The sequence below is a fragment of the Vigna umbellata genome, chromosome 4 (assembly GCF_029865625.1).
Source record: "Vigna umbellata cultivar VRB3 chromosome 4, Vumbellata_1.0, whole genome shotgun sequence".
Lineage (NCBI taxonomy): Eukaryota > Viridiplantae > Streptophyta > Magnoliopsida > Fabales > Fabaceae > Vigna > Vigna umbellata.
In genome coordinates this window covers 13,031,434-13,045,734 of record NC_142168.1, presented here as the reverse complement: position 1 = coordinate 13,045,734, position 14,301 = coordinate 13,031,434, and the positions used below count along the sequence as shown (strand labels likewise).

Here is a 14,301-nt window from a genome sequence, read left to right as displayed (position 1 = left end):
GTTTCTGGGCTTTTGGTGGTTCTGCATAAGTCTATAAGGATTCTGCAAAATTATGTAGAATAGTTGGGTGTTCGGTCTCAACCGTTCGGTTATGGTTAGTGAATAAGTTATCAATAGAGTTAGCATTTTAGCCTTACCAGGTTATAATCGTTCGTTTTATAGGAAGTGATTAATATATCAAGTGTTGATGGTTATATACAGTTTTAATCAGTCTTATTGGATTAGGTATTTTGGTTTGTGATAGCTCATATATTATTATTAGTAGACTTCGTACTAGTACTAGGCTTAAAATACGTTCATTTATGATCGGATATAAGTTTATGTATATATTTCAGCTAAAATGTCTTAACATTCGGATTCCTTAAAAGTATTAGGTTTGGTGAATAGTTTGTAGGAGTAATCATAGTGTTCGGTATAATCTCTAGGCATTTGGTTGTCAAATAATGAAGTAACGTTCGGTCTTACACCAAGTGTCAGTAGTTCTAAGTGCTCGGTATAAGCTTTAAGCGTTTGATTTTATCAGATAGTGAAATATCGTTCGTTCTAGTGTCGAGAATAGTTAAATATGGTTCAGTCTTATGTTAAATATTTGATTTAATTAGAGTGTTTTATTCTTAAAAAAAATGTGTTTTGTTCATGTCAAAGTCCTAACGATTACATAAACGTTTGGTTATATTGTCTGTTGTTTTGATCCTTTCTGTTCAGTGGTAATTAAGGGTGGTATTATTTGAGCGTTCGGTCTTTTTATATGAAATGTTGTTTGATCTTGCCATGCTGATGTTATGGCTTGGTACTGGTTGCTTATTATAGAGAAGATCCATGATGAATGAAAAATATTATTGGCATTCAAGTAAAAGTTTATGTTTCAAGTAATGTGGAAGAGAATTCCGGGAAGGAATGTCTTAGTGTAAGGATAATGTTGTGGTAAAGTATGAATGTGGATAGTGAAATTCATGGAGTTCATCCTGATATTCTGATGATTACCAGTTCTCAAGTAGAGATGGGTAAGTCATTGTGTGAGAATGGCAGGAGGTCCTAGCCCATAGGTTCTTGGGTGAGTTATAACAGACTAACCTCGGGTGGCAGCTAATGGTTTTCCAGTTACTACACCACCTGAGTGCACGAATGGCCTCAAGCTACGTATTCATACAATTTGGATGGTCAAGTCAAGTGTCGGTTGTATAAGAATTATGATATTTAAGTTATGTGTGATATCTATGTTGGCTCTTGTATGTTATAGCGTTCGGTCTGTAAGGGTTTGTAATTATTACATGTATGAATACATGCTCAATTGAATTATAGTAGCTTATCCTTATTTTATGTTGTTATCCATGTTATCGTTCGGTTTTCTATTGCAATGATCATCCTGGTTGGATGTGAGCAGAAGGGGAAGAGCTTACGTTAGAGCAAGAGCTGGATGGTGAGATTCTTGCTGATTAGTAGATGACCGTTCGGTCATATAGTATATATAGTTTTGGTGAACCGAACGTTCACTATTTTTGTTCTGTAAATCTAACCGTTCGGTTATATATTGAACGTTCGGAACAAAAAATTTTATGGTTATTTTTGTAATAACTGTAAGTTTGACTTTCTTATTATAGTAACTATTCTATCATATTATTAAATGTTGACACCTGTATATAGTTGTGTGCTATATTTTTGGGATGTTACAAAAAGTATCTACTATGGTCTTTCTTTGCTCCTCTGTTACTTTACTTTTCTTCTATACGTTTAATAATCTGAACAATGTTCAAGTTAAAATATATTTTTAGTGAACATTGTTATAAATTGTTGTTATCTTTTGCTGCCATGGATTTTTGCTGAATGATCTTTGGACTGTTTTCCATCTGCACTGACTATTACTTTGACTAATTCTTCTCAAAGGTGCATGTGCTTTATTTCCATTGACAGTGTGCTTGATGTATTGGAATCTTTAGTTGTATCCATGAACAAACTATTGTAGAGAGATGTTGACCTAAGAATCTTTATATAGTATTTTTTTTTTGTCTGAAAAATTAAGTTCGGTCCAATCTGTGTTCCACTAAAGAGTATAAGCCAAAAGAAAAATATATTACGCATTGTTCTTGGTAGACCGCGAAAACTTCAAATCCTAGTTCTTTTTCTAAGGAGTCTAAATGGTTAACCTAATTAGTTTAAGCTTAGTCTAACATAGACCTAAAATAACGAGCATACTCGACTATTTTGCCAATTGAAAACGAGTTGAATTTTATAACCCGATACAATTCATTGTCGGGGTTACTGGACTGGCTTGTCTATTTTTTTTCTTTTCTATCATTAAAAGTTTAATATCACATGGAAATAGACTAAATTTTATTATCTTTTACATGAAAACAAGTTGATTGTCGATTGATTATGGGCTAAAAAGGCTAAAACTGGTTATTGTCTAGACTATTTCAGATCTTAGTCGAGTTATATCAGAGCTTGATCAGACTATGAAGCTTTTAAAGTATAAGAGGCAAAAGAATGAAACAGAAACTGATAATTTTATTGAGTATAAGCAGAAAATATTTATACAACATAATCTGTAACCAACTTTTAAAAAATATCTCCTAAACTAATTAATTAAATAATGCATAAAATCTTCCTAAGAAATATATTTTTATTTAACTGCTTTGACTCACCAAATGTTGTTTGAGTAACAAAATCCCAACATCAAGTTGTGTTAATATAAAGGGTCACTACGCGGATTTTAATTTTTTTTAATGAAGTCAGGACTTAGGGGACTGACATGTCGGATTATACAGACTGAATTGATTTAGACTCCTAGGTTGAAAATGTTGTCCCAATCCACCTTTTATGGTCAGCTAGCGGACTCACTCACCAGACTTCCTTTTAGTCATTCCTACCTTCCCCCACTTAACATAAATATGAGTAAATTGTATATCAATAAAAAACAATTAATTTTGTTTGGAATTTTTAAAGCATGTTTAAAGCAAGTTACATAAATATATTGTTAATAACTTTCCAATATCTAAACTACCAATAGGATATGGTCTACCGGATACCTTGTAGCCAGTATAACTAATAGAACGATTACCAGACACTTTGTAATTGATGAACTATCTATCGAATACTGAGGATTACACCCCTAAAGATATAAGTTCAATGTTAAATAGCGAATACGATGACCGAATAACGAATACTATGTTTCCAAAACCAAAAGTTACATACATTCTCTGTGATAAGTACAACCCTCACTAGGATAAGGTGTCTTGTACTTGCGTTTACTTATTGAAGATATTTTCAAACTTTATAAAAATTTCATTATTGATAAATTTTCATTTCAATACTCAAATTTAGTTTCTGATCAGTATTTGTTGGCTAAATTAGTTTCCAATTAGATTTAGAGTTTATCTATATTATTAATATTATAATGGTCAAATTGAAACGAATTGTATTTTCTTTTATCTTCAAAATATAATACTGATTATTTAATATATTATATGTATTTATCCATGGGCTAAAAAAACCTGTAAACATATACTCAATTTTTATATACTCAACCTTCTCATTTACTATTATTTTATACTGATTTTAACTTTTTTATTAATTTGAGTGCTTTCCCATACTCAATACTCTCATGTACTGTTATTCTATACAGGTTTTAAATTTTTACTGACTTAAACGTCTTTATTTTGAGAAACTTGAAGAACTAAACTATTAATAATCTCATAATTCACCTTAAAAAGTATCCATAAAATTCGGTATGAACAAAACTTTATAAAAGTAAATATTTCACATAATAAAAATTCTATTATAAATTTACGGTAGATAATTTATATTATATTAAAAATTATTCTACGAATTTTAATACTTCCAGTTCTTTATCTATTTTTTGTGACCAACTTTATTCACTGTCGTATGTTTACGTTTCTCTAGCATGTCCAGTTTCTCTTTTGTAACCAAGATCCATTCACAATGTTTATGGGTTTTGTTTTTTTTTTTTTCTTTAAAATAAATAAGATATTTAATATTTAGATTTTTGTTTATATACTGCACCCATTTCTTCTGTTAATCTCTTATCACCTATGTTATCATCTTTAAATAATTTATTCTTGTATTTAAATTTTCAAAGAATTTTATATTACAAAACAGGTATTAATTTATGTAGCGAAGACCAGTTCATTGAAATCTCATTTTAAATATATTTAAAGTTAAACAATTTTAGAAAACATATTTTAAATTATATTTTGTATTTCATAATATTTTATTCAAGCTTCTCTATTTATTTATATTTTTCTATATAAAATAACTTTAAAACTATTATATTTGATAAAAAAAATAAGGTCTAATCACGGAAGTCTCTGTTTACGTAGACTCGTGTCAATTTCTTCGTATTTTAAGAGTGCGATCATTTTTTTTTAAATTGAGTCAATAATATTTTTGCAATTAATTACTATAATTATTATATACGATAGTAACTTTCTTGCCTAATGGCCTGAGATATCATTTAATAATCACCTGGTAAGAGGCAATGACGTGGATTTATTTGATTTTAAGTTTAAAATAAAACAACTTCCCTTTAACCCCGTCAATGACTCCGTTGCCGAACACGAAGGCTCCAGCACCTTTGAGCTCTTTCACGGCGGCGATGGCACTTGCTTCCATCCGCTCCCGCCCACCATGTTGGAATTCCTCCTCGGCTCAGGCTTCGACCGCCTACTCGAACAGTTCGCACAAATCGAGATGAACGGTGTGCCGCCGCCACGAGTTAAAGGGGTGTTAAATATGCAAACATATTTACCTGCTGTTAATGCAATCAATCGTCGTATCTGGGTTCAGACCATGATGGAGGTATGTGCATATGAGTGCTCAAAAGTTTCGGTTTTGATTCTTGGGTTTTGCCTAATTTCAAAAATTATGTTTCTGGGTTCAAACAAATATACCTTGAATCTCATTACTGTAAAAATCAATAATTTTCCCTTAAAATTCATTGATTTTGGATGATACCGTGTGAAGGATGTATCGAAGAATGGGGTTCTAGTAATGTTGATGAATTGCGTTTTCACCTCTTTTCCGTTTCTCACCTTTTTCTTCTCGGTTTCGTTGTCCTTTTCTTTTCCAATGAATTGCGTGGATCAAGCAAGGTCAAGATCGGAATCAACGATACACCATCTTCATCCTCTATTCTCCCTTCTCTTCCTTCATATCTGTTCAACATTTTTTCAACTGTTTCATTTTCGTTTTTCTTTTTGATATTTATTTATTTGAAATGTAACAGGATTTGAAAGAACGTAACCGCTACGCAGATCTGAGGCCAAAGATTCTTAGCGTTCAAAATTCAAATGCCCCATTGGGTATCTCTAATTTTTCGAGTTTTTGAGATTCTTAGCGAAAGAGCATGTCCGGGCAGGCCAAGCCATAAACATGGAGAAGGTGGGGTTTTCGAAAGCAAAAGCCGATATGGCCGTGGCAAGAAAACGGGCCCGGTTTCGATGGATCACGTGCTTCTTGCCTTGCGTAGACCAAAGACGAGAGGTATCTTGGAATTCAGAGTCTCTTCGATTTCTTCGATGCTGCCAATGATGGGTACTTGGACTATGCTCACATTGAGTCTGGTTTGTCTGCACTGCAGATTCCCCCTGAGTATAAGTATGCGAAGGAGTTTTTCAAGGTTTGCGATGCTGATAGGGATGGTAGGATTGATTACCATGATTTCAGGCGTTACATGGATGACAAGCAGTTGGAGCTTTATCGCATATTTCAGGCCATTGACAAGGAGTTGGAGCTTATTGAAGGAAATTCTTGACGGAGAACGATTACGGGGTTAAGGGGAGCGGATCTCAGCTTATTTTATTTTAAACTTAAAATCAAATAAATCCACATCATTACCTCTTGTTGGACCACCTAGTTATTAAATGATACTGAGCATATCACGGGCAATAAACTTAACGCGCTTTTACAAAAAAAAATTCAATTGAACACTTACACGAATACGTAGAAATAAGAACCTGCGAAATTATTAAACCAAAATTTAACAACTAATTAATATAATGGCTATTTGTCATTACTGGATGTCTTATGTTCACCATACACAATCGCAGAACTTATTTATCAATTTTTAATAGTTATAATTTAATTTACTATTTAAAGAAAATGTCTAGTGTTTTTTTTTTCAAATTTTTTAAATTGAAAAAAATAACCCAAATTTTCTTTAATAATTTTATTTTATTTTCTCATCTTTAACAGGAGAGTGTCCTTAAAAACTAAACTTTAAAGGGAGAAATTTATTAAAAAAAGGAAAATACTTTATGCTCAAGTCAACTGGCCGCTTGGTGGTTAAGGATGAGGATTAGTCAAAGTCATATTACCTTATTTCCCATAATCAATCTTTCAGAGAAGCATCTTGTGAAGGAAAGGCCATCATTAGTTCAAGGTAAAGCCTCTGAATTAACACCTTCATATATCTTTCTTCTGTATAAAGTAAATGTTCTGTAAATTGTTAGAGGTGATACACATGTATGTCTAGGTTTTCACTTCAGAAAGTTGAAGTTTCCTTTTCTTCTCAGTGTCATTAATTACTAGTGACAGGATACTTGGTCATTTACTGTGTCGATTATTATGTTTAATGTTTGGTTTATTAAGGCCAAAATGGGTTCTTCCTTTTATGTCACATTACTTTCTATGGCTTACTTAACTTGTTTTCACTTTTAACACATTTTAGTATCATTTGAAAGAAAATGGCAAAACAAAACAAGGAATGGGTTGTGGGAATCGACCTTGGCACAACATATTCGTGTGTTGCTGTATGGCTAGAAGAACACTGTCGAGTGGAGATCATTCACAATGACCAGGGCAATAGAACTACGCCTTCTTGTGTGGCTTTCACAGAGAATCAAAGATTGATTGGTGATGCTGCTAAGAATCAGGCTGCCATGAACCCAACCAACACTCTCTTTGGTAAAAAAATGTTTTTTTTATTGCGTGTGAATTCGTTTAAATGTTTACGCTAGCTGTTTGTGGTGGTTTTTAGGTGCCAAATGATAGCTTAACATTCGTCGTTTATTTATACTTTCCTCCAGTTTTCTAATTTGTTCTATAACTTTAAATTAGTAAGTATCATTCCACAAGACTACTTTGACTTACAACAATTTTGCAGATGTGAAAAGGTTAATCGGGAGAAGATATAGTGATCCCATTATTCAGGACGATCTAAAGTTGTGGCCATTTAAGGTCATTGCTGATTCTGATGAAAAACCCATGATGGTTGTTTCATACAAGGGTGAGGAGAAACAAATCTCAGCTGAAGAAATCTCATCTATGGTCCTTACAAAGATGCGGGAGATTGCAGAAGCGTACTTGGAATCAGAGGTTAAGAATGTTGTGGTTACCGTGCCTGCTTATTTTAATGATTCTCAGCGACAAGCAACGAAAGATGCTGGTACCATTGCTGGCCTCAATGTTATGCGGATAATCAATGAGCCCACGGCTGCTGCTCTGGCATATGGCCTCGACAAGAGAGCTAATTGCGTCGGAGAGCGGAATATTTTCATTTTTGATCTTGGTGGTGGAACATTTGATGTGTCTCTGCTAACAATCAAAGGTGATGTCTTTGAAGTGAAGGCCACTGCTGGTGACACACACCTTGGAGGAGAGGACATGGATAACAGAATGGTGAAGTACTTTGTTGAGGAGATCAAGAGGAAGCAGAAAGTGGACCTAAGTGGGAACCCGAGAGCCTTGAGGAGGTTGAGAACTGCTTGTGAGAGAGCAAAAAGGACACTCTCATATGCTGTTACTACCACCATTGAGATAGATGCTTTATCTGGGAGCATTGACTTCTGCTCATCAATCACTCGTGCAAGATTTGAGGAACTTAACTTAGACCTCTTTCAAAGGTGTATGGAGACAGTAGACAGGTGTCTTGTTGATTCTAAGATGGACAAGAGTGATGTAGACGATGTTGTACTGGTTGGTGGTTCTTCTAGGATTCCCAAAGTACAGCAGCTATTGCAAGACTACTTCAAGGGGAAAGAACTGTGCACGAGCATCAACCCTGACGAGGCTGTTGCCTATGGAGCAGCAGTTCAGGCTGCTTTGCTGACTGAAGGCAACAAATTTGTCCCCAACTTAGTGCTATTAGATGTTACGCCGCTGTCACTCGGTATATGTCTAGAAGGAGATCTCATGAGTGTCCTGATTCCTAGGAACACCACCATTCCTGTTGTAAAAAAGGAAGAATATAAAACAGTCAAAGATTTCCAATCTGCTATCTGTATTGAGGTTCACGAGGGTGAAAGGACAAGAGCAAGCGATAACAATTTGCTTGGTTTCTTTAATCTTAATGGCAATCCTAATGCTCTTCGAGGCCATCCTGTAACCGTATGTTTCAGTATAGATGCTGATGGTATCCTAACTGTAATTGCTGAGGATGAAACCATTGGAAGTAGGAATTGGATTACCGTAACCAACGAAAACGGAAAACTATCAACTCAACAAATTATGAGAATGATTCAAGAAGGCGAGAAATACAAGGCTGAAGACCAGAAGTACGAAAAGAAAGTTAAAGCAATTAATGCTTTGGATGACTTCGTTTACAAGATAAGGAATGCTATAGATGATGTAGATAATCCACAAGAGAAAACGAAGATCAACAAGGCAATTGCAGAGACCGAGAAATTGCTTGATGCTAGGGAGCAGACAGAAACAGAGGTTTTTGTGGATCATCTGCACAGGGTGAAGAGCCTCATTGAACCCATTATGAAAGATTAACTAGTTTGTTTCAAGTTTATGTTGGTGAAAAATGTAAAACTTTATGAAGGATGCTATCTAAACAATATATTATTTCCAGTTTCAACTATCAATCCTTGAACACGTTTTTCTTCTACATCTTGTTAATGTGAAGGTGGATATGCCTATAATTATGTGGGGTATACATTTCTTCAATATGGGTAATTGTTTTTAGACTGTTAACATAGGTCGGCCTAAAATGCAGTGTGGATTTTATGGCCTGGTGGAAAAATACAAACAACCAATAACATCAGTAGGCAGATAATTTGTTTCTTTACTTTTCTTTATACAAACAAAAACAACCAATAAGATCAGTAACAAGACTATGAAAACCTTATTAAAAGATTTAAAACCTCTTCTTTACTGTGGTTTGATAGATTGGCTCGAGTTTGCAAAACGATCTTCATCAAACACAGTTCTTATATATATATATATATATATATATATATATATATATATATTGCTAGAAAATGATATTTGGACACTGTACAACGAATTGTTTATATAACTTAACAGTGAATTTTGAAACGAGATATTTTTAAATTATAAATAATTTGTAAAATTATTGTACTGGTGAATCTCACGGGTTAACAAATCGAAAGAGTTGAGAATAGACTTTTATTTTTCTTAAGACAAAGCAGTACATCAGGGTGAGCCAATTCAAAAGCAGAATGCTCTCAAGTGAGACACAATAACAATATATCAAGCTGTGTCAAGATAACATTAAACTAACCATTGATGTTCAATGTCTGACCAAAGAGACTCTCGAGTTCCTTCAGATAATCCTCAAATACATCTACTTCAACCTGCTGGTTATCATCAAGCAAATATGTGGCCTTAGTAATTGCAGAACTGATGTTCAACTTTTGTGTCAAGGAAAGCTTTGATCTGTTATACTTGTCCTTCAAAGCATTCGTCATCTTGTAAACATAATCATCCAAAGAATTTATGTAACAGTTTCCATAAATTAACTTCAGTCATGACTGATATTATTTTATTTTTTGTTGATCTTATTACTTTTCGAAAGTAGTTGTAAAATAAATTATCCAAATATATAGTTCCCAATTAAGGTTTTGTCTCTTCAACAAAGTTTGCTTCATATAGTAAAAAATCAAACTCGCATAGAAAAAACTTAACAATCTATTAACTATGTTGAAATTTGAGTTTGAACATAATGACAAATATTATTTTCATCCCTTACGTTTCTAGTCATTTCTGTTTTGTTTAAATCCTTAAAGTAATTAAGTTGTTTATTTGGCTCCTGTAAAATGTTTTCTTTATTTTTTATTTTATAGAATAATGCAATTAATGCTTTGGATGACTTCGATTACAAGTTAAGGAATGTTATAATCCACAAGAGAAACCGAAGATCAACATGGCAATTGCAGGAAATTGCTTGATGTTAGCCAGCAGACAGACTCTTGGAACAATTTTCCAAGAAAACAATGTAGACTTGATATAATCTTTTAGACGTGAATACACACTTTCCTAAAAGCAATATTTCGTCCTTTATAAGAGTGAAGGGAATCACGAAATCCGCTTTTGAGATAAAAAGAAGAAATATAACGAAGATACTCACTCTTAGTATTAATGTTAAACAAGAATAAAATTCTCACCAATTGTTGTGTATTAAGTGAATGACAGAATGTAAAGAAAAGTCTCATTTTATCTGTGTACATCAATAGAGCACAGAATCCCTTTATATAAATGTTGATTAGGCGGCATCTTTCAAATCCAAGAGATATCAGATTTTGATTAGTTACATTTCTTCATAAATGATTATAACTTTTCATGAATGGTTGTAACCCTTCATGAATAATTGTAACTTTTCATTGGTTGTAACTCTTCATGAATAATTGTAACTCTTCATGAATCTGAAATTATCTCTAATACTCTTAAATTCCAACAATCCTCCACCATTTAAGAGTATTGTAACACAATCATCAATTTAATAATTGCAATCTTACACATAAATGAAATTGTACATAGACTTGAACTTTCACTTAGTAGAATACACATTTCAGGAATTCGTATTTTATTGGAGTCGAAACGATTGAACCAACATAATACATAATGAAGTCTTGAAGATACTGTACATATAAGATAAATTACATATTCTTGTTATACTTGACACAATAAGGCCATGCGTCCATATCTATTCATAAGTGCAACAAAGTTATGCCCCATTGACTTCTTGAAGCGGCCAAACTTCGCACTTACATAGGTTGATTTCTTAGGTAAACATGTTTCTGTGACAAAACATAAATTCAAGAAATCAATTAAGAATTAATCAACTTCCTAAGCATCACAGATCTAAAGCACTCTAGAAATAATGATTTGTGCTTTCAATCATCAAATAAGAGATTTAATCTTATTGAACTTAAGACTCAATGTCGGCGTTAAATTAATATTCCTTTAGTGATTAATCGTGAACTCCATTCATATTTCAATTGTCATTCTGAAAATGGAATATTTAATCAATGCTTTAGTAAATCTATCAGCCAAATTATACTTTAAAAATATATAAACTTATATGTAAGAATGATTTTATTTATAAGATAATAATTAATAATATATTTTTTTTTCTTCACCTCTGGACCCTAGTTACTGTATCTGTCAATTTTAAATATAAAATAATTTTTTAATTCTTGTAAATAATTATGATAATGTCATAGGTGAGGGAGGAAAGGTAGTTGACCTGAGAAAAACAAATGACCTTATATAAGGTTTTAATAGTTATGATTTAATTTACTATTCAAAGAAAATAATATAGTGTTTTTTTAAAATTTAGAAAATTAAACCAAATTTTCTTTAATAATTTTATTTTATTTTCTCATCTTTAAAAAAAATAAAGAAGGAAAAATACTTTAGAGTCAAGTCAACTGGCGGCTTGGTGACTAAGGATGAGGATTAGTCAAAGTCATTAAACATTTGGGAAAAGTTTTTTTATCCTCTTTGTTTGAAAACATTTTGACAAATGTGACCGTGATCGGTTAGTTTTAAATATTTTTTTAAAAATAAACTCAAACGAACTTATAAAATAATGATACGTAACATTGTTAGAAGTAAAAGTCTTTTTAACAACTTTTTGATAATCTTTTTATAATGGTTATGTAATAATATATTATTATTAATTCATTTTAAATATATAAATCAATAAAATAGTGTTGTCAAAAATCTGTTCTCAAAATGTTATTAAAAAAAATTATTAAAATTTGATGGTTGTTTTCGTACTTAAATTTGAAATTTATTTGTAATTTCGTTTGAGCTTTATTTTTTCCTTTTTCTGTTGCCCATTTCTTTTTTTTCCAGTTGTCGTGTATGATCTTTTTCCAGTTTGGTTGTAATCCATTCTTTTTTTATTTTATTTGAACTCGGTCAGTATTATTTTTCCTATATATTCTGTTCGGTTACAATTTCAAATACCGGTGGAGTGATGTGGTTACACTAAGTACCTCCGACAAAGAATTCGGAGAACGAATGAGAACGAAAACGAAAGTTTAAGATAGTCAATTCCTTCTATTTCATGTTTTCACAGAATCGGATCCATACATCGGAGAACCGATTTTTTTTTCTTTGCACATTTCAGGAATAATATTATAAAATCATCCATTTCATCTCGAAATCTCTTCTCTTCATCGAAGATGGCATATGCACCTCATCTCACAAATCCACGCTCACCTCTCCACTCATATCACTTAATTCAAACAAGAAGAAAAATTCCAAATCCGTCTTTCACTACTCACTCGTGTTCAGAAAATCCACACAAAATAATGGTATTAGTTTTTCAAAAAATATCACACTAGTATGATTATATAATAAACGAAGGTTTAATCATTCAGGAGGTCCTATTTTCGAGGAGAATCTTAATTTCGTCCTGTTTTTTTTATTTTCAATTGGATCCTAATTTTGGAAAAATTGTAACAATTTGGCCCCTATCGTTAAATTGGACCCAACGGCGTTAGTGTGTGGTTGACGTGGCGCGCTGAAGTCCCTTTCTTAATTGACGTGGCACGCTAGAGTAGAGGCACCTTAATTGACGTGGATTATTGTATTTTTTTAAATACAAAGAAAAGAAAAGTAGGAATTAAATATTTGGATTGGGATTGAGATTGAATTTTGTCGAATTAGGGATTAGGAGAGGTTTCTTCTGACATTGTGGGGTTCTTGTAGGGTTCATGCAAAGTTCAATCAATTTCAGAAATTGGGGTATGAATTTAGGGATTTAGGGTTTAATCGAAGGTGACGTTGAAAGAGAGCGTGCAGTTATCGTCGTGGTCGGAGTTGTGGAACCTTCTTGAGTGACCAGGTCATTAAAAGTTGTTTTTGTATTGATTATTGATTAGAGGGGTCATATGTTGTGTTATTTTTATTGTGATGTTGGGTTGTGGTCCCCGTCGCATTGTGTTCCATTTTTTATTGCGATGTTGTGGTCCTCCATGTTTAAAGTTGTTTTTCTGTGTGTGTCTGAGTGCGTTTTGTTTATGGTGTTAATACATGTTTTGTCGTCATGTGATTGCATTATAGGTGTATAAATACATATATGTTTCTGCTGAATGGGACCGGGAAAAACTCCTGCTACCTCCGCCCGGAAACACTCCTCCTCGTCCGATCGGTCCTTCTCCCTTCGCTCTCCTCGCACTTGTTATCAACGCAAATGGGTTGACCTGCAGCAAACACTCCGACGCTCAAGTCAGAATGGGCTCTTGCAAGGCTATATAATTATCAAAGAGCAGAGAGTTTACCTTCTCCTTTGACTGCTATTTATATGATTTCAGAGAATATTACCCATTAATTTACCTCTTAATGGCTTTCTATGCACACTTTAAATACTCGACAATGACCGTTACCTCATTAACTACACATTCATGAGCATTCAACTGCTGTCTCCAGTCCACAGTTTTATACATCTGCCCGATCGGACACGTTGTGCTAAAGAGTTCCGATCGGACATATCAGGCTGGAACACCCGATCGGACATGTTAGCCTTGCTTCCACCCGCTCGGCCTTGTCCAAACCTTCCCGGTCGGTTGCCCGCCCTCGGTAGTAACAATATATATAGTGTTTTGCATCATGGATGAAGATATTGAGGTTGTCTTTCATCATGGAAGGAAATGATGAGAAGCTTAAATATGAAAGAAACCTCTCCCAATCCTTAATTGGACAAGATTCAATCTCAATCCCAATATTTAATTCCTATTTTTCTTTTTTTTTATATTTAGAAAATACAATAATTCACGTCAATTAAGGTGTCTCTACTTCAACATGCCACGTCAATTAAGAAAGGAACTCCAAGACAGTCACATCAATTACACAAACATCGTTGGACCCAATTTAACAATAGGATTATAATTTTCTCAAAATTAGAACCAATTCAGAATAAAAAAAGAACGAAATTAAGATTCTCTTTGAAAACAAGGAACTCTAAAATGTTTAAACCATAAAACAACACGTATTTTCGTTCATCTCACACACTTACAACAATAAAATATTACAAAAAAATAAATTTTTATATTTAAAGAAAAAACAATAATGTTGAAAGTAGAAATT

The 14,301-nt window shown here is 33.1% G+C and overlaps 1 protein-coding gene across 3 annotated transcripts; it reads left to right on the top strand.

The window, feature by feature from the left end:
- The first annotated feature begins 4,493 nt into the window (after nt 1-4,493).
- Nucleotides 4,494-8,848, top strand: LOC124829379 (heat shock cognate 70 kDa protein-like). 3 transcript variants are annotated; one of them, XM_088113991.1, is made up of 5 exons: nt 4,494-4,815; nt 5,243-5,499; nt 5,597-6,397; nt 6,686-6,921; nt 7,121-8,848. In XM_088113991.1, the coding sequence occupies exons 4-5, from the start codon at nt 6,702-6,704 to the stop codon at nt 8,731-8,733; spliced, it is 1,833 nt and encodes a 610-aa protein (XP_087970117.1). In that variant the 5' UTR covers nt 4,494-4,815; nt 5,243-5,499; nt 5,597-6,397; nt 6,686-6,701; the 3' UTR covers nt 8,734-8,848. The 3 variants fall into 3 exon arrangements, with proteins under 3 accessions (XP_087970117.1, XP_087970115.1, XP_087970116.1); XM_088113989.1 differs by having other exon boundaries at nt 5,243-6,397; nt 6,699-6,921; XM_088113990.1 differs by having other exon boundaries at nt 5,105-6,397.
- Nucleotides 8,849-14,301: the final 5,453 nt, after the last annotated feature.

Excerpts from the sequence above, each read along its gene's own strand:
- LOC124829379 (XM_088113991.1), top strand. The coding sequence starts at position 6,702 with ATGGCAAAACAAAACAAGGAATGGGTTGTGGGAATCGACCTTGGCACA. Across the intron at positions 6,922-7,120 it reads CCCAACCAACACTCTCTTTG|ATGTGAAAAGGTTAATCGGG; the intron begins GTAAAAAAATGT and ends ACAATTTTGCAG.